Source organism: Xenopus tropicalis, chromosome 8 (assembly GCF_000004195.4).
Source record: "Xenopus tropicalis strain Nigerian chromosome 8, UCB_Xtro_10.0, whole genome shotgun sequence".
Taxonomy (NCBI): domain Eukaryota; kingdom Metazoa; phylum Chordata; class Amphibia; order Anura; family Pipidae; genus Xenopus; species Xenopus tropicalis.
The window spans coordinates 20178172-20202613 of NC_030684.2; the positions used below are offsets into that span (position 1 = coordinate 20178172).

General features: G+C 44.1%; 1 protein-coding gene across 4 annotated transcripts in view; it reads right to left on the bottom strand.

Moving 5' to 3' along the window:
* The window catches only part of LOC101730485 (mitoguardin 2), a 61461-nt gene that overhangs the window by 30884 nt on the left and 6135 nt on the right, over positions 1-24442 (bottom strand). For 3 of the 4 annotated variants that reach the window (XM_031890951.1, XM_031890952.1, XM_031890953.1), the window contains exons 2-5: positions 24117-24194; positions 20298-20388; positions 10813-11025; positions 9956-10166 (exon numbers count right to left, since the gene is read on the bottom strand). In XM_031890951.1, coding sequence (XP_031746811.1) covers positions 9956-10166; positions 10813-10884 — 283 coding nt within the window. In that variant the 5' untranslated portion in view covers positions 10885-11025; positions 20298-20388; positions 24117-24194. The remainder of the gene's footprint in view (positions 1-9955; positions 10167-10812; positions 11026-20297; positions 20389-24116; positions 24195-24442) is intronic. The other variant, XM_031890954.1, reaches the window with a different exon arrangement.

The window sequence follows — 24442 nt, forward strand, 5'->3', positions numbered from 1 at the left end:
AATGCCCACAGGGCACACAACCAGTATATATGCAGTGCCAACATCATATATAATGCCCACAGGGCACACAGCCAGTATATATGTAGAGCCAACATCATGTATAATGCCCACAAGGCACACAGTCAGTATATATGCAGTGCCAACACCCTCTATAATGCCCACAGGGCACACAGCCAGTATATATGCAGTGCCAACATCATATATAATGCCCAAAGGGCACACAGCCAGTATATATGCAGTGCCAACATCATATATAATGCCCACAGGGAACACAGCCAGTATATATGAAGAGCCAACATCATGTATAATGCCCACAGGGCACACAGCCAGTATATCTGTAGTGCCAACATCATGTATAATGCCCACAGGGCACACAGCCAGTATATATGCAGTGCCAACATCATCTATAATGCCCACAGGGCACACAGCCGGTATAAATGCAGTGCCAACATCATCTATAATGCCCACAGGGCACAAGGCCGGTATATATGCAGTGCCAACATCATGTATAATGCCCACAGGAAACATAGCCAGTATATATGCAGTGCCAACATCATGTATAATGCCCACAGGGCACACAGTTAGTATATATGCAGTGCCAATACCATCTATAATGCCCACAGGGCACAAAGACAGTATATATGCAGTGCCAACATCATGTATAATGCCCAGAGGGCATACAGCCAGTATATATGTAGTGCCAACATCATGTATAATGCCCACAGGGCACACAACCAGTATATATGCAGTGCCAACATCATATATAATGCCCACAGGGCACACAGCCAGTATATATGTAGAGCCAACATCATGTATAATGCCCACAAGGCACACAGTCAGTATATATGCAGTGCCAACACCCTCTAAAATGCCCACAGGGCACACAGCCAGTATATATGCAGTGCCAACATCAAATATAATGCCCACAGGGCACACAGTTAGTATATATGCAGTGCCAATACCATCTATAATGCCCACAGGGCACACAACCAGTATATATGCAGTGCCAACTTCATGTTTAATGCCCACAGGGCACACAGCCAGTATATATGCAGTGCCAACATCATATATAATGCCCACAGGGCACACAGGCGGTATATATGCAGTGCCAACATCATCTATAATGCCCACAGGAAACATAGCCAGTATATATGCAGTGCCAACATCATGTATAATGCACACAGGACACACAGCTGGTATATATGCAGCGCCAACATCATGTATAATGCACACAGGGCACAAAGCCAGTATATATGCAGTGACAACATCATGTATAATGCCCACAGGGCACACAGCTAGTATATATGCAGTGCTAACATCATGTATAATGCCCACAGGGCACACAGCCAGTATATTTGCAGCGGCAACATCATGTATAATGCCCACAGGGCACACAGCCAGTATATATGCAGTGCCAACATCATGTATAATGCACACAGGGCACACAGCCAGTATATATGCAGTGCCAACATCATGTATAATGCCCACAGGGCACACAACCAGTATATATGCAGTGCCAACATCATATATAATGCCCAAAGGGCACACAGCCAGTATATATGCAGTGCCAACATCAAATATAATGCCCACAGGGAACACAGCCAGTATATATGAAGAGCCAACATCATGTATAATGCCCACAGGGCACACAGCCAGTATATCTGTAGTGCCAACATCATGTATAATGCCCACAGGGCACACAGCCGGTATATATGCAGTGCCAACATCATGTATAATGCCCAGAGGGCACACAGCCAGTATATATGTAGTGCCAACATCATGTATAATGCCCACAGGGCACACAACCAGTATATATGCAGTGCCAACATCATATATAATGCCCACAGGGCACACAGCCAGTATATATGTAGAGCCAACATCATGTATAATGCCCACAAGGCACACAGTCAGTATATATGCAGTGCCAACACCCTCTAAAATGCCCACAGGGCACACAGCCAGTATATATGCAGTGCCAACATCAAATATAATGCCCACAGGGCACACAGTTAGTATATATGCAGTGCCAATACCATCTATAATGCCCACAGGGCACACAACCAGTATATATGCAGTGCCAACTTCATGTATAATGCCCACAGGGCACACAGCCAGTATATATGCAGTGCCAACATCATATATAATGCCCACAGGGCACACAGGCGGTATATATGCAGTGCCAACATCATCTATAATGCCCACAGGAAACATAGCCAGTATATATGCAGTGCCAACATCATGTATAATGCACACAGGACACACAGCTGGTATATATGCAGCGCCAACATCATGTATAATGCACACAGGGCACAAAGCCAGTATATATGCAGTGACAACATCATGTATAATGCCCACAGGGCACACAGCTAGTATATATGCAGTGCTAACATCATGTATAATGCCCACAGGGCACACAGCCAGTATATTTGCAGCGGCAACATCATGTATAATGCCCACAGGGCACACAGCCAGAATATATGCAGTGCCAACATCATGTATAATGCACACAGGGCACACAGCCAGTATATATGCAGTGCCAACATCATGTATAATGCCCACAGGGCACACAACCAGTATATATGCAGTGCCAACATCATATATAATGCCCAAAGGGCACACAGCCAGTATATATGCAGTGCCAACATCAAATATAATGCCCACAGGGAACACAGCCAGTATATATGAAGAGCCAACATCATGTATAATGCCCACAGGGCACACAGCCAGTATATCTGTAGTGCCAACATCATGTATAATGCCCACAGGGCACACAGCCGGTATATATGCAGTGCCAACATCATGTATAATGCCCAGAGGGCACACAGCCAGTATATATGTAGTGCCAACATCATGTATAATGCCCACAGGGCACACAACCAGTATATATGCAGTGCCAACATCATATATAATGCCCACAGGGCACACAGCCAGTATATATGTAGAGCCAACATCATGTATAATGCCCACAAGGCACACAGTCAGTATATATGCAGTGCCAACACCCTCTAAAATGCCCACAGGGCACACAGCCAGTATATATGCAGTGCCAACATCAAATATAATGCCCACAGGGCACACAGTTAGTATATATGCAGTGCCAATACCATCTATAATGCCCACAGGGCACACAACCAGTATATATGCAGTGCCAACTTCATGTATAATGCCCACAGGGCACACAGCCAGTATATATGCAGTGCCAACATCATATATAATGCCCACAGGGCACACAGGCGGTATATATGCAGTGCCAACATCATCTATAATGCCCACAGGAAACATAGCCAGTATATATGCAGTGCCAACATCATGTATAATGCACACAGGACACACAGCTGGTATATATGCAGCGCCAACATCATGTATAATGCACACAGGGCACAAAGCCAGTATATATGCAGTGACAACATCATGTATAATGCCCACAGGGCACACAGCTAGTATATATGCAGTGCTAACATCATGTATAATGCCCACAGGGCACACAGCCAGTATATTTGCAGCGGCAACATCATGTATAATGCCCACAGGGCACACAGCCAGTATATATGCAGTGCCAACATCATGTATAATGCACACAGGGCACACAGCCAGTATATATGCAGTGCCAACATCATGTATAATGCCCACAGGGCACACAACCAGTATATATGCAGTGCCAACATCATATATAATGCCCAAAGGGCACACAGCCAGTATATATGCAGTGCCAACATCAAATATAATGCCCACAGGGAACACAGCCAGTATATATGAAGAGCCAACATCATGTATAATGCCCACAGGGCACACAGCCAGTATATCTGTAGTGCCAACATCATGTATAATGCCCACAGGGCACACAGCCGGTATATATGCAGTGCCAACATCATATATAATGCCCACAGGGCACACAGCCGGTATAAATGCAGTGCCAACATCATCTATAATGCCCATAGGGCACACAGCCGGTATATATGCAGTGCCAACATCATCTATAATGCCCACAGGGCACAAAGCCGGTATATATGCAGTGCCAACATCATGTATAATGCCCACAGGACACATAGCCAGTATATATGCAGTGCCAACATCATGTATAATGCCCACAGGACACACAGCTGGTATATATGCAGCGCCAACATCATGTATAATGACCACAGGGCACACAGCCAGTATATATGAAGAGCCAACATCATGTATAATGCCCACAGGGCACAAAGCCAGTATATATGAAGTGCCAACATCATTTATAATGCCCAAAGGGAACACAGCCAGTATATATGTAGAGCCAACATCATGTATAATGCCCACAGGGCACACAGCCAGTATATATGCAGTGCCAACATCATATATAATGCCCACAGGGCACACAGCCAGTATATATGCAGTGCCACCATCATATATAATGCCCACAGGGCACACAGGCGGTATATATGTAGTGCCAACATCATCTATAATGCCCACAGGACACATAGCCAGTATATATGCAGTGCCAACATCATGTATAATGCACACAGGACACACAGCTGGTATATATGCAGCGCCAACATCATGTATAATGCACACAGGGTACAAAGCCAGTATATATGCAATGACAACATCATGTATAATGCCCACAGGGCACACAGCTAGTATATATGCAGTGCTAACATCATGTATAATGCCCACAGGGCACATAGCCAGTATATATGCAGCGCCAACATCATGTATAATGCCCACAGGACACACAGACAGTATATATGCAGCGCCAACATCATGTATAATGCCCACAGGGCACAAAGCCAGTATATATGCAGTGCCAACATCATGTATAATGCCCATAGGGAACACAGCCAGAATATATGAAGAGCCAACATCATGTATAATGCCCACAGGGCACAAAGCCAGTATATATGCAGTGCCAACATCATTTATAATGCCCAAAGGGAACACAGCCAGTATATATGTAGAGCCAACATCATGTATAATGCCCACAGGGCACACAGCCAGTATATATGCAGTGCCAACATCATATATAATGCCCACAGGGCACACAGCCAGTATATATGCAGTGCCACCATCATATATAATGCCCACAGGGCACACAGGCGGTATATATGTAATGCCAACATCATCTATAATGCCCACAGGACACATAGCCAGTATATATGCAGTGCCAACATCATGTATAATGCACACAGGACACACAGCTGGTATATATGCAGCGCCAACATCATGTATAATGCACACAGGGTACAAAGCCAGTATATATGCAGTGACAACATCATGTATAATGCCCACAGGGCACACAACCAGTATATATGCAGTGCCAACATCATATATAATGCCCAAAGGGCACACAGCCAGTATATATGCAGTGCCAACATCAAATATAATGCCCACAGGGAACACAGCCAGTATATATGAAGAGCCAACATCATGTATAATGCCCACAGGGCACACAGCCAGTATATCTGTAGTGCCAACATCATGTATAATGCCCACAGGGCACACAGCCGGTATATATGCAGTGCCAACATCATATATAATGCCCACAGGGCACACAGCCGGTATAAATGCAGTGCCAACATCATCTATAATGCCCATAGGGCACACAGCCGGTATATATGCAGTGCCAACATCATCTATAATGCCCACAGGGCACAAAGCCGGTATATATGCAGTGCCAACATCATGTATAATGCCCACAGGACACATAGCCAGTATATATGCAGTGCCAACATCATGTATAATGCCCACAGGACACACAGCTGGTATATATGCAGCGCCAACATCATGTATAATGACCACAGGGCACACAGCCAGTATATATGAAGAGCCAACATCATGTATAATGCCCACAGGGCACAAAGCCAGTATATATGAAGTGCCAACATCATTTATAATGCCCAAAGGGAACACAGCCAGTATATATGTAGAGCCAACATCATGTATAATGCCCACAGGGCACACAGCCAGTATATATGCAGTGCCAACATCATATATAATGCCCACAGGGCACACAGCCAGTATATATGCAGTGCCACCATCATATATAATGCCCACAGGGCACACAGGCGGTATATATGTAGTGCCAACATCATCTATAATGCCCACAGGACACACAGCCAGTATATATGCAGTGCCAACATCATGTATAATGCACACAGGACACACAGCTGGTATATATGCAGCGCCAACATCATGTATAATGCACACAGGGTACAAAGCCAGTATATATGCAATGACAACATCATGTATAATGCCCACAGGGCACACAGCTAGTATATATGCAGTGCTAACATCATGTATAATGCCCACAGGGCACATAGCCAGTATATATGCAGCGCCAACATCATGTATAATGCCCACAGGACACACAGACAGTATATATGCAGCGCCAACATCATGTATAATGCCCACAGGGCACAAAGCCAGTATATATGCAGTGCCAACATCATGTATAATGCCCATAGGGAACACAGCCAGAATATATGAAGAGCCAACATCATGTATAATGCCCACAGGGCACAAAGCCAGTATATATGCAGTGCCAACATCATTTATAATGCCCAAAGGGAACACAGCCAGTATATATGTAGAGCCAACATCATGTATAATGCCCACAGGGCACACAGCCAGTATATATGCAGTGCCAACATCATATATAATGCCCACAGGGCACACAGCCAGTATATATGCAGTGCCACCATCATATATAATGCCCACAGGGCACACAGGCGGTATATATGTAATGCCAACATCATCTATAATGCCCACAGGACACATAGCCAGTATATATGCAGTGCCAACATCATGTATAATGCACACAGGACACACAGCTGGTATATATGCAGCGCCAACATCATGTATAATGCACACAGGGTACAAAGCCAGTATATATGCAATGACAACATCATGTATAATGCCCACAGGGCACACAGCTAGTATATATGCAGTGCTAACATCATGTATAATGCCCACAGGGCACATAGCCAGTATATATGCAGCGCCAACATCATGTATAATGCCCACAGGACACACAGACAGTATATATGCAGCGCCAACATCATGTATAATGCACACAGGACACACAGCTGGTATATATGCAGCGCCAACATCATGTATAATGCACACAGGGTACAAAGCCAGTATATATGCAATGACAACATCATGTATAATGCCCACAGGGCACACAGCTAGTATATATGCAGTGCTAACATCATGTATAATGCCCACAGGGCACATAGCCAGTATATATGCAGCGCCAACATCATGTATAATGCCCACAGGACACACAGACAGTATATATGCAGCGCCAACATCATGTATAATGCCCACAGGGCACAAAGCCAGTATATATGCAGTGCCAACATCATGTATAATGCCCATAGGGAACACAGCCAGAATATATGAAGAGCCAACATCATGTATAATGCCCACAGGGCACAAAGCCAGTATATATGCAGTGCCAACATCATTTATAATGCCCAAAGGGAACACAGCCAGTATATATGTAGAGCCAACATCATGTATAATGCCCACAGGGCACACAGCCAGTATATATGCAGTGCCAACATCATATATAATGCCCACAGGGCACACAGCCAGTATATATGCAGTGCCACCATCATATATAATGCCCACAGGGCACACAGGCGGTATATATGTAATGCCAACATCATCTATAATGCCCACAGGACACATAGCCAGTATATATGCAGTGCCAACATCATGTATAATGCACACAGGACACACAGCTGGTATATATGCAGCGCCAACATCATGTATAATGCACACAGGGCACAAAGCCAGTATATATGCAGTGACAACATCATGTATAATGCCCACAGGGCACACAGCTAGTATATATGCAGTGCTAACATCATGTATAATGCCCACAGGGCACATAGCCAGTATATATGCAGCGCCAACATCATGTATAATGCCCACAGGACACACAGACAGTATATATGCAGCGCCAACATCATGTATAATGCCCACAGGGCACAAAGCCAGTATATATGCAGTGCCAACATCATGTATAATGCCCATAGGGAACACAGCCAGAATATATGAAGAGCCAACATCATGTATAATGCCCACAGGGCACACAGCCAGTATATATGTAGTGCCAACATCATGTATAATGCCCACAGGGCAGACAACCAGTATATATGCAGTGCCAACATCATATATAATGCCCACAGGGCACACAGGCGGTATATATGCAGTGCCAACATCATGTATAATGCACACAGGGCACACAGCCAGTATATATGTAGTGCCAACATCATGTATAATGCCCACAGGGCACACAACTAGTATATATGCAGTGCCAACATCATATATAATGCCCACAGGGCACACAGGCGGTATATATGCAGTGCCAACATCATATATAATGCCCACAGGGCACACAGGCGGTATATATGCAGTGCCAACATCATATATAATGCCCACAGGGCACACAGGCGGTATATATGCAGTGCCAACATCATGTATAATGCCCACAGGGCACACAGCCAGTATATATGTAGTGTCAACATCATGTATAATGCCCACAGGGCACACAACTAGTATATATGCAGTGCCAACATCATATATAATGCCCATAGGGCACACAGGCGGTATATATGCAGTGCCAACATCATATATAATGCCCACAGGGCACACAGGCGGTATATATGAAGCACCAACATCATCTATAATGCCCACAGGGCACACAGACGGTATATATGCAGTGCCAACATCATGTATAAAGCCCACAGGGCACACAGCTGGTATATATGCTAAAATCTGGTGGACATCTACAATGGAAAAATTGACCGCACTCATCCACCACAAAATGGACATATATGAAAAAATATGGACACCCTGGACCGAAAACCAAAACAATCGACCAACTAACCATATCTAAAAACGGACAATGCCAAGGGAAAATCCCAGACGCTAACTAAATAAAAGGAAAAAAAGAGAAAAGAAAAAAGACCACCCAGATGAAAACGGCAAGGCGAGAGTCCAACCCCCCCCCTTTACCTCTAACCCTCTATCCAACCCCTATTCTACTTTCTTTAACCCCTGTTGTTCCACATATTTTGTATGCATCCTACTTTGTTGTAAAACAACTAATAAAAACAAAGTTTAATAAAAAAAAAAAAAAAAAAGCCACTTTGGGTAAAGTTTTGTAAAATGGCCCCCCATGGACCTGCTCCAGAAAAACCACTATTTTTCAACTGCCCCATCGGTGATCGGGGTACACAGACTATTGCATGTGTCAGTTGGATCTCCCCCTCTGCTCTACATTTTGCAGCAAGTAGTCTGTAGGAACCTGAGCCCCTTCTCCCAAGGATTCTCCCTTCGTAAAGGATTCGGCCCAATACCGGGTTTGGAAGGGTTAAATCTCAAAAAAATTTCAGCTTCCGTGTTTACATGTAAAAAAGTCACATGATTTTTTGGATTCGCATTTGGTCCGGCCAGGAACGTGGATTCGGCTGAATCTAAATCCTGCTGAAAAAGGCAGAATCTTGGTTGAATACTGAATCCTAGATTCGGTGCATCCCTAGAAAATACTGCCCTGATGGAAGGTGCCCAACACATGGGTATCATCTAGCATTTTAACCTTTTTGTGTTCTTACTGACATTCTATTCTAAACATTTACTAGATGTATGTGGGCAACAGAAAGAGTAGAGCCGTACCAATTTAGCAAGAAGTCTCACAATCTGAGAAGCACTGAGCCTTCCTAATATTACCTAAGGGATATACAATCTGAGCTGTAATTAGCATCGTTGTATGCCCATTAAACTGCTCCCAGATGTCTCTTTCTTGGAAATAATCCTTTGCCTAAATGGCTTACATGATCAATACCTCCCCCACCGATCAGATAATCCTGGTGCTGGATTTTGTTCCCAAATCTCTACAGATTTCCGTGCGTCATATGATTTGTCAGGAATCTATATTTGCCCAGGCAGCAAACACAGCAATATCGCTCACCTTTTTTAGCTGAGGAAGAACGCCTAACGGGCAAAACAGAGCCAGGCACCCCGCCGAGCTTTAGGCCTCCATTGCCTGCTGTAATCTGCTTCTTCTTGTGCTTGTGCCGTTTTAGCTGGTGTGCAGCCAGGGCTAGGGCGACCGTACCAAGAGCTGAGGCAAAAAGGACCTTTCGAAGACCAGGAGACAGCCTGAGTTGCAAGAATGTGGACTGCAAAGACAAAAAATATATAGATTCATTATAATAACCAGCTATGGATTTTGGAAAATAATAAATGTGTCTTGTGACTTTGTGGCAAGCAAGACAAGGGTACTTCAAGGTCAAAGCTCCTAATGCCTTCCCACCCCAAGCATTCAGAAAGCAACAGCCTGAAATTATTATAGTTTTAAGTATCTGAAAGGGTCACAAAATGCAACTAAGTCAACTGTGCGGCCCAGCCTACGCCAGAAAACTGGGTGACATAAATGTACACAGACGAATACAAAAGCGAACATAATCAGGGACATCTGGCTTGTGTGTCCAAAATAATGTGCCAAATAGCGTAGTGCTAGGTGCCCCCATGTCCTGCCTCTCCTATATGTACTTCTGCCTCAGGGAACTGCTCGCAAATTCACCTGATTTGTTGCAGTTGGTAACTCTGCTTGCATGTTAGCCCCTATGTCGGTGTTTTGTGCCAAACTTAGAATTGTTATTAGTGTTCCCAAATCTCCAGCTTTCAAATCCAGAACCCCCCTTGTAATTTGCATGGGGGATACAAGTGCCATTTATCATTTCACTTTCTCTTTCTGTACATCAGCAAACACAAAGCTTTATCTAATCCAGGAATCGAATGCGTGCCAAAAGAATGCAGACTTACCTGTCCAAAGGTTGTGTCCAAAAAAACTGGTATCTCTGCTACCGTCATGGCAAGGGCCTGAATGATGGACATCCCCTCTGCTCTCTGAAACGCCAAGGAAGCTTACTTAAACAAGATTTTTTTTCTTTTTATTTCAGAGCAGTAGCAGTAGTGTTATCCTTTTGGTCTCGCTAAGGCAAAGAACGTGGCACCTTCATGTGTCCCATCTTCAACCTGGAAACAAAAAAAAAACATTTCTGGTTATATATTGAACGCATTACGTAAATGTGTGTGTATATATATATTCATGTAAATGCAGCCACTTGCTTTGACCTCTGCAGTTTCCAGGAGATGGGGTGCAGTGACAAAACTAAGGATGCACAAAACCACTACAATACCATATTGATCACTAGTGGCTCAACGGTTAGTATATTGCCTTGTAGTGCTGGGGGTTTGATTTTAACCTGGGCAATAACTGCAAGAATTTATATAATCTCTCTTCATTCGTAAACTGGCAATCTGTGGGTTCTGGCAAATGCCAGAGGGGCTTCTGTAAGATGCCATAGACTGTCACTATTTATTGGGCCTGTGGGGCTGTTTTTATTTTGAATCCCAATCCAGACCTGTCTCTGTGTGTTTCCTCAGGGCACTCTGCTTTCCTCCCACACCCCCAAAATATACTGGATGGCTAAATGGCCCTTGATAAAACTGACCCTAATATAATAAGGACTTTATAACTAGGGCAATGGTTGGCAAACTGTGGGTCTTGAGCCACAAGCGGCTCTTTAGCCCCTTGAATTTGGCTCTTCCAGGTGCGGGTTCGCACATACAGCCATATATTTATTTAGCCCCCTCTTTCTACCCCGTGTACCTGTACCAGCATTACTGTGTAGCCACATATTTATTTAGCCCCCACTCTCTGCCCCGTGTACCTATATCCAGCATTAGTGTGTAGCCATATATTTATTTAGCCCCCACTTTCTGCCCCGTGTACCTATATCCAGCATTAGTGTGTAGCCATATATTTATTTAGCCCCCACTTTCTACCCCGTGTACCGGTACCAGCATTAATGTGTGTAGCCATATATTTATTTAGCCCCCACTTTCTACCCCGTGTACCTGTACCAGCATTAGTGTGTAGCCATATATTTATTTAGCCCCCACTTTCTACCCCGTGTACCTGTACCAGCATTAGTGTGTAGCCATATATTTATTTAGCCCCCACTTTCTACCCCGTGTACCTGTACCAGCATTAGTGTGTAGCCATATATTTATTTAGCCCCCACTTTCTACCCCGTGTACCTGTACCAGCATTAGTGTGTAGCCATATATTTATTTAGCCCCCACTTTCTGTCCTGTGTACCTGTGCCAGCATCCAGCATTAGTGTGTAGCCATATATTTATTTAGCCCCCACTTTCTGTCCCGTGTACCTGTGCCAGCATCCAGCATTAGTGTGTAGCCATATATTTATTTAGCCCCCACTTTCTGTCCCGTGTACCTGTGCCAGCATCCAGCATTAGTGTCTAGCCATATATTTATTTAGCCCCCACTTTCTGCCCCGTGTACCTGTGCCAGCATCCAGCATTAGTGTGTAGCCATATATTTATTTAGCCCCCACTTTCTGCCCCGTGTACCTGTGCCAGCATCCAGCATTAGTGTGTAGCCATATATTTATTTAGCCCCCACTTTCTGCCCCGTGTACCTGTGCCAGCATCCAGCATTAGTGTGTAGCCATATATTTATTTAGTCCCCACTGTCTGCCCCGTGTACCTGTGCCAGCATCCAGCATTAGTGTGTAGCCATATATTTATTTAGCCCCCACTTTCTGCCCCATGTACCTGTGCCAGCATCCAGCATTAGTGTGTAGCCATATATTTATTTAGCCCCCACTTTCTGCCCCGTGTACCTGTGCCAGAATCCAGCATTAGTGTGTAGCCATATATTTATTTAGCCCCCACTTTCTGCCCCGTGTACCTGTGCCAGCATCCAGCATTAGTGTGTAGCCATATATTTATTTACCCCCACTTTCTGCACCGTGTACCTGTGCCAGCATCCAGCATTAGTGTGTAGCCATATATTTATTTACCCCCACTTTCTGCCCCGTGTACCTGTGCCAGCATCCAGCATTAGTGTGTAGCCATATATTTATTTAGCCCCCACTTTCTGCCCCATGTACCTGTGCCAGCATCCAGCATTAGTGTGTAGCCATATATTTATTTATATATTTATTTTTATATATATTTATAATTTACCTTTGTTTGACAGGCTTTTAAGTCCTTGCAGTACTGTTCTGTCTATTCTAGTTCTGTTTGTTCCCATCAATGCCCATCTCCAAGCATTTATGCTTGGGACAATTGTTTGCCTTTGTAGGTGCGACTGATGTCACTGCCATACGAGGTGACAATAGGGTTGTCATTTTTGCTATCACCTGGTTTTTGGCAGGTTTAGAATACACAAAAGGGGGGGTTGTGTTTGCACCCCAAGGCTAAGTCAAATATACCAGTACAATGAAAGTGCAACTGATCTTGCCAAGTTACTACAAATATAGAAAAGGAGGGGATTATTGGTCAATGCACATTCCCTGGCCCCTTGCTTCACAAGCCTTTTTAGCATTTATACAAGTGTGTGTATTTTTTTTTTTTTTTTTAAAAGGGGGGGGGGGTTCTATTTACAAAGTTACACCCTCACACCTGTCCATTTAATTTTTGTCTTATGACTTTTAAAAATGGGTGTTGGTCTTGGTAATCTCTCTTCTATAAATGCTGAGACCAATGCCCTGGTCTGGAGACACTTTTCCAAGAAATGCTACTATGTAGGGAGGTTCCAACCTATAAAAATATAACTGGAAGTAAATATTTATGATATCTGGCTTACTGTAACATCCTGTCTAGATTTGAACTAGGAACCCACTACTTGCTGTGCAGTTTAATTGCCTCTAGCCTATTTGAGTGGACTGCTGGGTTCTTGGTTCACTTCAATAATAGCCCTAGTTTTCCAGGCAGGAATAATGGCTATAGGTGCTCTCTATTTTCCCACACCTGTTGTAAATCTCCAATTATCATGTCTGTAGATCCCTAGTCTCAGTTCCTTCCACACCCATTATAGGTCTATCTAGCATAATTCCTGGGTGCGCATTCAGTTCTGTCCCTTGCCTGTATCTTGACTTCGACTGAACTCTGCCTGGACTGACCCCCTTTGCCTGCTTTACATCTCATCTGGATACTGATTTTGTTGTGCACTACGGTTCTGGTTTTGATCTGGCCTGCCTGACTCTGATTCTAGTAAGCTGCCTCAGTCTTCCTCCTACAATCTGGTTCATTTGCTCGCTCAGAACCTTGGCAAATGTTCTAGGTTTTGGGTTACCGATCATGACACTTACCAATTTTATGATTATAACTTTGTAACTAAAATCCCTGGTGCTTGGAATACATGCCCTGGCATAGATACTAAATTACTTGTGAAACAGGGGACTGGGCAATGTACATGGATCAATCCTCTGCCTTTTCTATGCTTGTAGCAAATTTGACCAGATCACTTGCACCTCCATTGCACTGGTACATTATACTAAGCCTTGGAGTGCTCCCACAACCCCCCTTTTTGTGAATTATTTTGAGTTATTCTGTTGGAAGTATGGCCAAACGTCCATACAGTTGTAGCACCTCCAGTCCCCTCCCTTTTGGTAGCCTCACTCAGGCCTTACACAGTAGAATTTTTACAAAATGCTATATGCTATATAACCCCCCCAGAGTTACAAAACATGTAGCCTGAAAGAAGGTTAATACATTAACAAAAAGAAAAAAAAACAGAAATAGCCAAAGAAATGCCCTAGGGTTTCGAATGTAACCAGCTGCCCAGGATATTTTCTTCATCTTTGGGGGTCATTTATCCGCATTCAAATTTTTTTGTTTGAGTTTTTTGAAACCACAATGAAACTCATTTTCATTATTGTCAGTCATTTATTAGAAAATCCAAATTTAAAAAGCACAAACGGAAAGACGGAATCTTCCACTAAATATTATAGGAAACATGGTCTGCCATCAGGCCTGGAGATGTCAAGAGCTTGATAACATTCTGATTTCTTTAACTTTTTCATTGGAACTAATGTACCTTATGGATGGGCCTTTTTGGTGGTGTCCCATGTTGGGGGGGGGGTTGTAAGGGACTACTTATTTGTTTTCAGGGCCAGAACTAGGGGGAGGCAGAAGAGGCAGCTGCCTAGGGTGCAAACAATGGGGGACGCCAGGCATGTACCTCTCCTGCCTACCCCTAGTCCGTGCTTCCTTGTAATGGCTTCCCCACTTGTCATTGCAGGGTAATGACCCCCCCATGGCACACACACGGCGGTGACGTTGCTGGGGCAAGGTGGCTGACTGGGTTGCCAAAGGTGCCCAGTCGGCTTGGCCCTCCCCTGACAGGTAGAGTCCATTCAGGGCCCTGTGAGTTCTGATGGGGGCCCTGGTTCTAAGGATGCTTTTGTTTGTTTTTATGTGAATCAGTAAGGGCGAGCTTGATTGGTCACAAGTCTCACCATGCAGCCAAACACCATCACATATGTACCTGAGTATGTGATTGGCTGCCAGTTACTGGCATACCATGCATTATGACTGTGTGCAGCTCTGATTGGCTGAAAGCTGTTAGGGAAGGTGACTTCATGTCTCGTGACAGTGACAGTTATTTCATTTCTGGTTTCAGAGGTAAGTGCAGCAGATACCAACACTGGGGCAGGGGGGCATATTAAAAACAACAATACAAGGGGCAATTTGGGGTGGTTTGGCACCAATGATTTATAGTAGCTTGGGGAGTAGGGCCAAAATTGCCCCTTTGGCTCCAAAACTCCCCAAATTGGCCCCCCATTGCCTCCTTTTGCCTGGGCAGATGCTTGTCATGAAGCTGTCCATTGGAAATGTCAGTTTGTCTTTCCAAATTACATTTGCTTGACAAGCAGGAAAAGGGGATTCATTTTAGGCAACTTTGCATTTCCCCCAAAAAGCATCCATGGGGGTACAGGGGGTAAAACTTCAGGGGGGACAAACCAATGATAGGGTCTAAAACCTGGACTACAATTCCCAGCATCCTCTGTGGTTATAGTTCTAGGGCAATGTGTGTTTGGTGTTTCTTGTTTACTTGTTGCTGCTTTTGAACTGTTAAGCCATTTACTCTGCCTCTCTTTAGCAGTTAATACCAAATGTCATTTGGTTACTAGAGTCCCAATCATCCTAGCAACAGTTATTGGTCTCAGCATTAGAGTGGATGGTGGGTAAGGGAAGCCATGAGAAGAAAGACAATAGCACAAATCAGAATTAATGCCTAAAATAAGGATCCCTTGTGTTATGGGTGAAGGGGAACTTATCAGAGCAGGGCGGGTTATGAGAAGCCCCCATTGAGCAGGAAACATATTCAGTAGCGCAGTACCACTGGGAATGATACAGAAAGGGAACCCCAGTATGTATTGCTATGAATGGCAGAGAGGGTCCGACTCACAAGAGCTTACAGTCTCTTCTCTCTATCTCTCTCCCCATAAAGTGAAATATCCGAGCGATTTAAGCGATTTGAGCGACTCGAGCGATTTTCAGTGACTCCCAGCGACAAAGAAAAAGATAAAGAAGACGACGCAGAAAAGTCTTTTTAAAGACTAAAACTTCCATCAAGAGCAGAAGAAGAAGAAGAAGAGGAAGAAGAAGAACCTGCCGGCCCCTTGTGGGTCATCTGGTAAGGAACCTGTATTTTCCCCTCTGTAATATGTATTATATAGTAGATGAGGTTAAAAAAAGATACACATTCATGAAGTTTAACCTTTTTGCCTAAATAAAACCTGTATAACTGTTGGCTGATCCAGAGGAGGGTGGGGGCCCTGACAGGAATAATGGTCTGATTTCTGCACCAAATCAAATGGGAAGAGATTGCTTGGAAATGGGCAGGATCTGGGGGGGGGGCAAGGGCTTGTGTTAGTGTAATGGAACAGGCCTGGGTAGGGCGGGGGTACAAGCAAACTATATACATAAGCCTTTGTTTTTAATTGGAACCCCAGTTTCTGGTTGAAAAGGCTTATTATTAAAAAAGGAGTAAATGTGCTGCTGTTATTACAGTACCCCTATATCTGTTCTTTATTGTGTTTATTTGGGGTCTGTATTTTAATATTACATCTTTACATTAACTCTAACCTTCCCAAATCTCTATTTTATATTACAGGGGCAGCAGAGATGGGCATGAGTGCCAGTAGCAGGCAGTACTATGAGTACCGCTATGGAAAGGTAAGCGCCCCTAGTGGTAATAAATACACATTGCTGTGCTATTTGGGCTAATTGTCACTCTCATGATTATCACTGGGATTAAACTTAATGTCTTCTTCTTTCCTGCATTTCTCTAGATCTCATGGTGGATCCCCCCTCATCTGGATGTCTTCGAGATCAGGGATTTTGAGGATCCACGCGCAGGCCCCTATTTGGAGGGCATTAGGGGCCAGATAACGGGTGACATCAAGATGGCCCTGTACGATCTGTGGATGGCAAGGGATTGCATTAAAATAACAAAATGGTGGCGATTCCTTCTTAAGGCCGAGTTCCGAGGGGACTATAAATATATTAAAGCCCACCTAAAAGGCCTCTATAAAGAACTAGAGGCTGTCAACAAGGCCATCCTGATGCGGAACAACGAGAGATATTAAGGTGCCGTATAAAATCTATGTTTCTCTCTCATCTTTCTATGGCCCTTCAAACATATTGGAAAAGGCATCTACTGACAGCACCACTACCAATTTCCTGGGTACCAAGTACAGTTGCACCTCTGTCTAGGTACCCTCATTAGCAGTAGGTAAGAACAACCGAATTCTACCAGCTGTGCCTCCACTACTGCCCAACACATTCCACCAGTGGTGCTACCCCTTCCAGCCGCCACTATTCCACCTGCGGTGCCCCCTACTCAATCCATTATATGGTTTTATACATAACAGCACCCTTAAGCCACAAAGTCATTTGCATTCCTTTTCACTCCACCTCTCAGGCTGCAGAAGCCGGGGTCTGCAGGCTGCCTGGGGTCCAATGGAATGCTGTATTCACCTTGTGACTTATAGGTTCTCTGTGTATGCTGCCATATTGCTTCCCCCCCTTCTACCACCAGCGGTGGCCCCCTGCTTACACTGCAGTTCCAACAACAGTGCCTCCCCCTTTATTCCTTTTCACTCCATCCCTCAGACTGCAGAAGCCGGGGTCTGCAGGCTGCCTGGGGTCCAATGGAATGGAAAGGAATGCACTATTCATCTAGCAGCTTAATGGCGGCCATGTGTATTCTGCCATATTCCCTGTTGTTTCCATCTCACCCATTTCCTTGGTTAAATATGGCGCATTGATCCTGGGAGCAAATCCGATTGCCGTTGAGGAGTCAGGAAGGAATTTTTCCCTCTAATTAAGCAGATTGGCCAAAGCTTCTCAGAGGTTTTTTTTTGCCTTCCTCAGGACCAATAAAAAAGCGCAATGTATTATGTTTATCAACAATAAAGCTGTGACTTACACAGATTTACCACCAAGCGGCTCTGTGTGTCTTTCTTTTGGTAACTGGGCTCATTTGACAGGGGTAACACATTGAAGAGGAGGGAGTGGGAGAAGTCCTTGTGCGGGTATGGCTGCTCCCCAGAGCATTCTCATACTGGGCTCACAGACTGAGGTTCTAATGGACATTCTTGGGATCCTCCCACCATTCCCCATCATGGCATGAAGGCTGTATGCTCAGTGCCCCCCACTGGCACATACGGGCATGGAAAAGCTGAGGGTAAAGATAAGATCATTTATAAAAGAAACCAGAATTGAATGTGATACTGACATGTGAATGTATTACAGAGCAAATCCTTATAAAAGGATTCTCATTGCCTAGAGATATTGCCCATATTGTAATATACTTAGTATGAGGAATGGATCCCATTCACCCACAGTCTGGCTCATCCGGTGCCCCCCCATAGGGAATGTAATGCACATGAGCAAACTGGCTCTGCCCTTCCCTCACTCTCCAGCCCTGAGCCCCAATCACTGAAGGGTAAAATGCATTATACAATATTCATTGGGCAGATGAGAAGGTACCTGTGGGTACAAAGCCTAAACCAGTCCCTGTAGGGTTACTATGGCACCATTTCTCCTGGGTACACAGAATATTAGCAGGTGAGCAATAATGACATTATGGAACCCCCATACTGAGGGGAAGGGAAATCCTTCTGATTTCTGACACACAGGTAACTCTTTTATATGTGTCAAATCCATTCGCATTTCATAATATATGGATCCCTAGTCCTGCCGGTGCCATCTGAACCAGGTGTGTGTGAATGAGGATAAAGGTACCAGGAAGCAGCAGCGGGCAGAACCCCTGTGGCACCGTGCCTTATACAAGAGCAGAATAAAGAGCCTCCAAGCTTTGCTGGATACAAACACCAGCATGGGGAGACATTACAACGGTTCTGGGGCCTCAGGGAAGTTACATATAGAACTTGCCCCTGAGCGTCTGCAAAATCTGGGTGCCCAGCCTAGTCTCCTAGTAGCACCCACACAATAATCTGATACATTGCTGCACTGTAGGGACATTCAGCATCCAATCATGTTTATCTTCTGCTGTATAATATTAAAGGGGTTGCTCATCTTTGAGTTAATATCTATTATAATGTAGAGAGAAATATTCTCAAATAATTTGCCATTGGTCTTTATTTTTATTATTTGTATTTTTTAAATTATTTCAATTTTTGTTCAACAACTCTGCAGTTTCAACAACTCTGCAGTTACAACAGCTATCTGGTTGCTAGGATCCAAATTACCTTAGCAACCAGGAAGTTTTTGAATTTTTGTAGCAGCAGACAGGAGGCAGGTACAGAGTGCACCATAGGTCGGACATAGAATCCCTGACAAGTTCCCAGTAACATGAAATAAAGTCACAGCCTCTTATTGGCACCTAAAGAACTCATCTACAAACCTGCAGTCTGGGCTCACAGGGAGCAAGCAGCGGGGAAAGCAGCAATGAATACACATGCACCCACTCTCATGAAACCACTCAAAATACAGATGTGTGTGTGGCTCTTTATTGGATGAGACATTTCTCACAACATCTAATGTTTTAGCTTAAAGGCCACCTATCATAGCAACATCGATCCCTTACCGGAGGAGTGGGTTATAAGAGCCCACACAAAGGTTGGAGCCAAATAATATTTTGGCTAGAAAACACTTGTGACATATAAACAGGCAAATAATTGGCTGATCCTGTGTCACATGTACAAGTGCATAATGTGCTGACTGGGACTCTCCCCATTATGCACATGAGTAATTCTCAACATGGCGGCAGGACGCTTCCTAGGGGCAATATCTGCCCAAAATAGTATGGTTCCCCAAACTGGAATGCAGGCTCTAATAGGCCACATGTTGGGCGGGGTAATATATATTTCAACGATAGGTGCCCTATAAGTGAGCTGCCTATAGCAGAGGGTAGGGATACATGTGTAGAACTATACAAATACCAGCCGGGGATAACTACTTACCAGCACGGCCTGTCTCTCCTTGGATGCACTTGTGCTCAAGCTCTTCTACTCACTCCTTCAGCTCCACTCTCCCCTCCATCAGGGCAGCAGACTGGAGATAAAATCAGATGAAAGCTCCATGTTACAACATCATATCTCCCACACACCCTCCTGTACAAGATCAAACAACCAAAAATGAATTCCAGGGTTTACTGAGCTGTTTAATGCCCAATATACATGGATCAATAGCATATAAAGGCCCCACAATGAAAAGAAACTTATGTACAAATAAGCACCTTCAACGCATTGTGGCATAAGAGCCTACAAAAGTATGATATATATTCACAAAGGACACATTTTCCAAAGGTTAAAATGGGTAGGTATATCATTCTACTCTCTCGGTTGGCAATTCAGCATCTCAAATAACCAAAGTGTAGGGCTGTAAAATGGGCTGTGCATTAAAAATAAGGCCTCAGTTCTTAACTCAGGAGTGAAAAGGAAATACGGCTGTAACTCACCCTTAAAAACAAATATTTAGTCATTTTCAGTATGGCAAAGTCCCCAAATGCTACTTCCCTAACCAAAAAAAAACCCTTAAGTAAACATTGCTTGGCTAAATGTTATTTCATTAGATGCTTGTGTTTCAAATATAAATGTATTTCTACACACACTTTGCATATGATACACAATCAGAATGTTATATGTGAGTGTGTGTGAGTGTAGATGTCTTCACACAGAAGAGGAAATCGCTGGTGCTGCTACTTTCCCGGGATCCCCATTACTAACAAGGCAGGGCATTATCAGTTTTTAGCAAGGAGTCAAAATGTATTTGCCCCATGTGCTGTAGGCCTAAGGGTAGGGACCTACACAGACAATAGGGAGTTGGGGCTTTAGCAGCCAAACTGGGGGTATAGGACCTGCATTCCAGGGGATTTGTATGGCCAAAGATGGAGTTAAAGTCATCCTGTTAAAGGACAAAAACTAGAATTTGTTTAATTTTTAGATAATGCTAGAATGTGACAAGGCAGGGCAGCCAATGTGTACATTCCTGCTGTAAGGATATATATTATATATATATATATATATATATATATATATACACACCCTATCTGCCTTGTTGGTTATGGTTCCACTAGACAGATGCACAGCTTAACTATTACTCTGTTTAAATACTAATAACACACAGAATCTGGCCCTTTAACAGATCAACCCATACCAACCACTACAAGATTTGCAATATTTGGACTTTACTAGACAGTCTCATAATAACCTATAAGCAGAATAGTCACTGTAACTCCCATGATGCTACTATATAGGATAAAGATAATCACAATATCCCCCAGATACACACACATATGGCAGTACAACCAGACACACGTGAAAGTGCCCTGGGCCCAAAGCATATAAGAAGCACACACTTGTTGTAGGTTTTGGGACATGTTTTTGGGAAACCTGCAGCTTTTTTTTAAGCATCTTGGCAACGCTAAAGTATAATAAAGCAGAACGTACCTATGCATTGCCTGCTCTTTCCCATTAATACTATGTACCATGGATATAATACATTGCCCTAAGGTGGATGTAGGGTACTGGGAGTTGTAGCACCAAAGCCAGCTGGACCTGCAGGACCATTCGTGTGTGTTCCCTCAAGCACAAAAGCTTCCTGCTCAGCAGCAGCAGGGCTGGAACTGGGGATAGGCAGAAGAGACATGTGTCTAGGGCGCAAAGGTGTGGGGTACCAGGACACCTACCTCTTCTGTCTGGCTACCCCTAGAGGCCTCACGCATCGCTCACTGGCCCCCGTGATGCTCATCCCCTCTTCCTGCTGCGTGTCACTGTGGGAGCAAACGCACACACAGAGACGCACACATGCCGTGGGGCAGGGAGATGAAAGAGCTTTGCCTTGGGTGCGCCTGTGACTTGGCCCGGCCATGTTTATTTTTAAGCATGAAGCACACAATTGTAACTTTCAAATTCACCTGTTTCAGGCAGGGGCGTAACTAGGGGTAGGAAGAATAGGTAGCTGCCTAGGGTGCAGTAATTGGGGGGGGTGCCAGACAGGAGCCTCTCCTGCCTACCCCTAGTCCGCTCACTTTAGTCATTACCCCCCGCCGCTTGCCATTACACGGTGGGGGTAATGATCTTGCATCGCGACCCCCCTCCCCACAGGGCTCACGGGAGGGGGTTGGAAAGGTTGCCTACCAGGTTGCCTAGGGCAACGGGTCAGCTTGGCCCGCCTCTGGTTTCAGGTAGGGTTGCCACCTGTCTGGTCTTGACCAAGACAGTCCAGTTTTCAGAAGGGCTGTCTGGGTCAAAACTGCCTGCCCAATTTTCCCATTTTGGAAAACCGGGCAGGACTCGCTGAGATTGATGTTGCAACTGACCTATTGCTGATAACCATGTCATAGCCCCACCCCAGTCACCCCTTCCCCCCCGAGAAGTCACCACCCCGCCCCCGTGACATCACACCCCACCCGGTGACATCACACCCCACCCCCTGCATGGAGATAGGAGAACGGCAGAAGGTGGCAACCCTAGTTTCAGGGTAGTACAGCCACAAATGTCTTAGGGAAGCTATGGGGGCCCCCAATGAGATCTTTGCCCTGAGACAAATAATACCTTAAATCAGCTTTGGGGTTCTGAAAATCTTTTATGTCTGCTCTTAAATATTTTGTGCAGATTTGCCATAGCTTTTCTCCATCTGCTGAGATCACTAGTGCTGTTGCCGCTGGAGTCTAGCAGGATCCAGAGATACGTGCAATACAACCCTCTTTGGTATCTTCCTTTTAAGGTCTTAAGATATAGATGAACTTCCAGTCCAATGAGTTTTCCAAACTTGCTGGCATATCCCAAGCAACACTTTCATATCACCATCTTGCAGGACGTTAAACAGTTTAGCTGGAATTCCATCATGTCCTGCAGTTTGGGTTTTAGCAATGCTTTCAATGGCTCTTTCAACTTCACTTTGCTAAACGTCAAACTCCAAATCAGTAAAACTACTGTAAACTCAACAAAGATATTGGGGTGTTTCATACACATTCGAATTCTTCTGTGTAATCCAAGTTGTAACCATACTTACTTTTTACAAGACCAAGTTTAGCCTGGAATCGTTGCGTGCAAGTATATAGGTAGATAATGCGAAGAAAGGATCCATCAAACTGTTGATGCCAAAACAAAAGGGTGCTCCTACACTGACCGGACAATACGTGTGTGGATTTGAAACTGATCACTGCTTCATGTGCTTCCTGCTGACATTCCATTTCCAAAGAGGGCATCGTTAGCAATACTACCAAGTACAGGTATAGGACCCGTTATCCAGAATGCTCGGGACCAAAGGTATTCCGGATAAGGAGTCTTTCCGTAATTTGGATCTCCATACCTTAGGTCTACTATAAAATCAATAAAACATTAATTAAACCCAATAGGATTGTTTTGCCTCCAATAACGATTAGTTATATTGTAGTTGGGACCAATTACAAGATGCTGTTTTTTTATTACTACAGAGAAAACGGAAATCAGTTTTAAAATTCTGAATTATTTGATTAAAATGGAGTCTATGGGAGACGGGCTTTCTGTAATTCAGAGCTTTCTGGTTAATGGGTTTCTGGATTAGGGATCCCATACTGTATCAGGAATTCGAACCCCATATTTTTAATATGATGTGGAAATGTTATTTATAAAATAGTTGATTTTGTGTATTCTTACCTGAATGGAATGTATCAGGCCCGCCCTACTGAGACATATTGATGCAATTCAGCAGTTTAATTAACATTAAGTGCCATCATTTGTCAGACATTCCCTTGGGTTATTTTTCTATAGGGAAAATATTAGTAAAAGTCTTACTGTTCAAATGGAGACAGCCATTCCCTTTCAGTCCCCTGCCGCCAATGAAAAGCAAGGAATATCCCTTTATTCATAACTCTACAGACAAAAGGAAGGTTTATTAGTAAAGTCAGATTCATTTCTCTCCTCCTCATACCCAAATATACATTCAACTGAGTGAGCTTTGGAATATTTGGGTTTAGTAACAATACATTGGGTTTAGTTTGTGAGTTTCTGCCCTACACACTACAGGCTTTTGCGTGTTTGTGATACACACGTGTCGCTTTATGCTCCTCGTTGGCAGCTCATTTTGTAGCATCATTGTCTGTAAATGCATTGGATCCCTA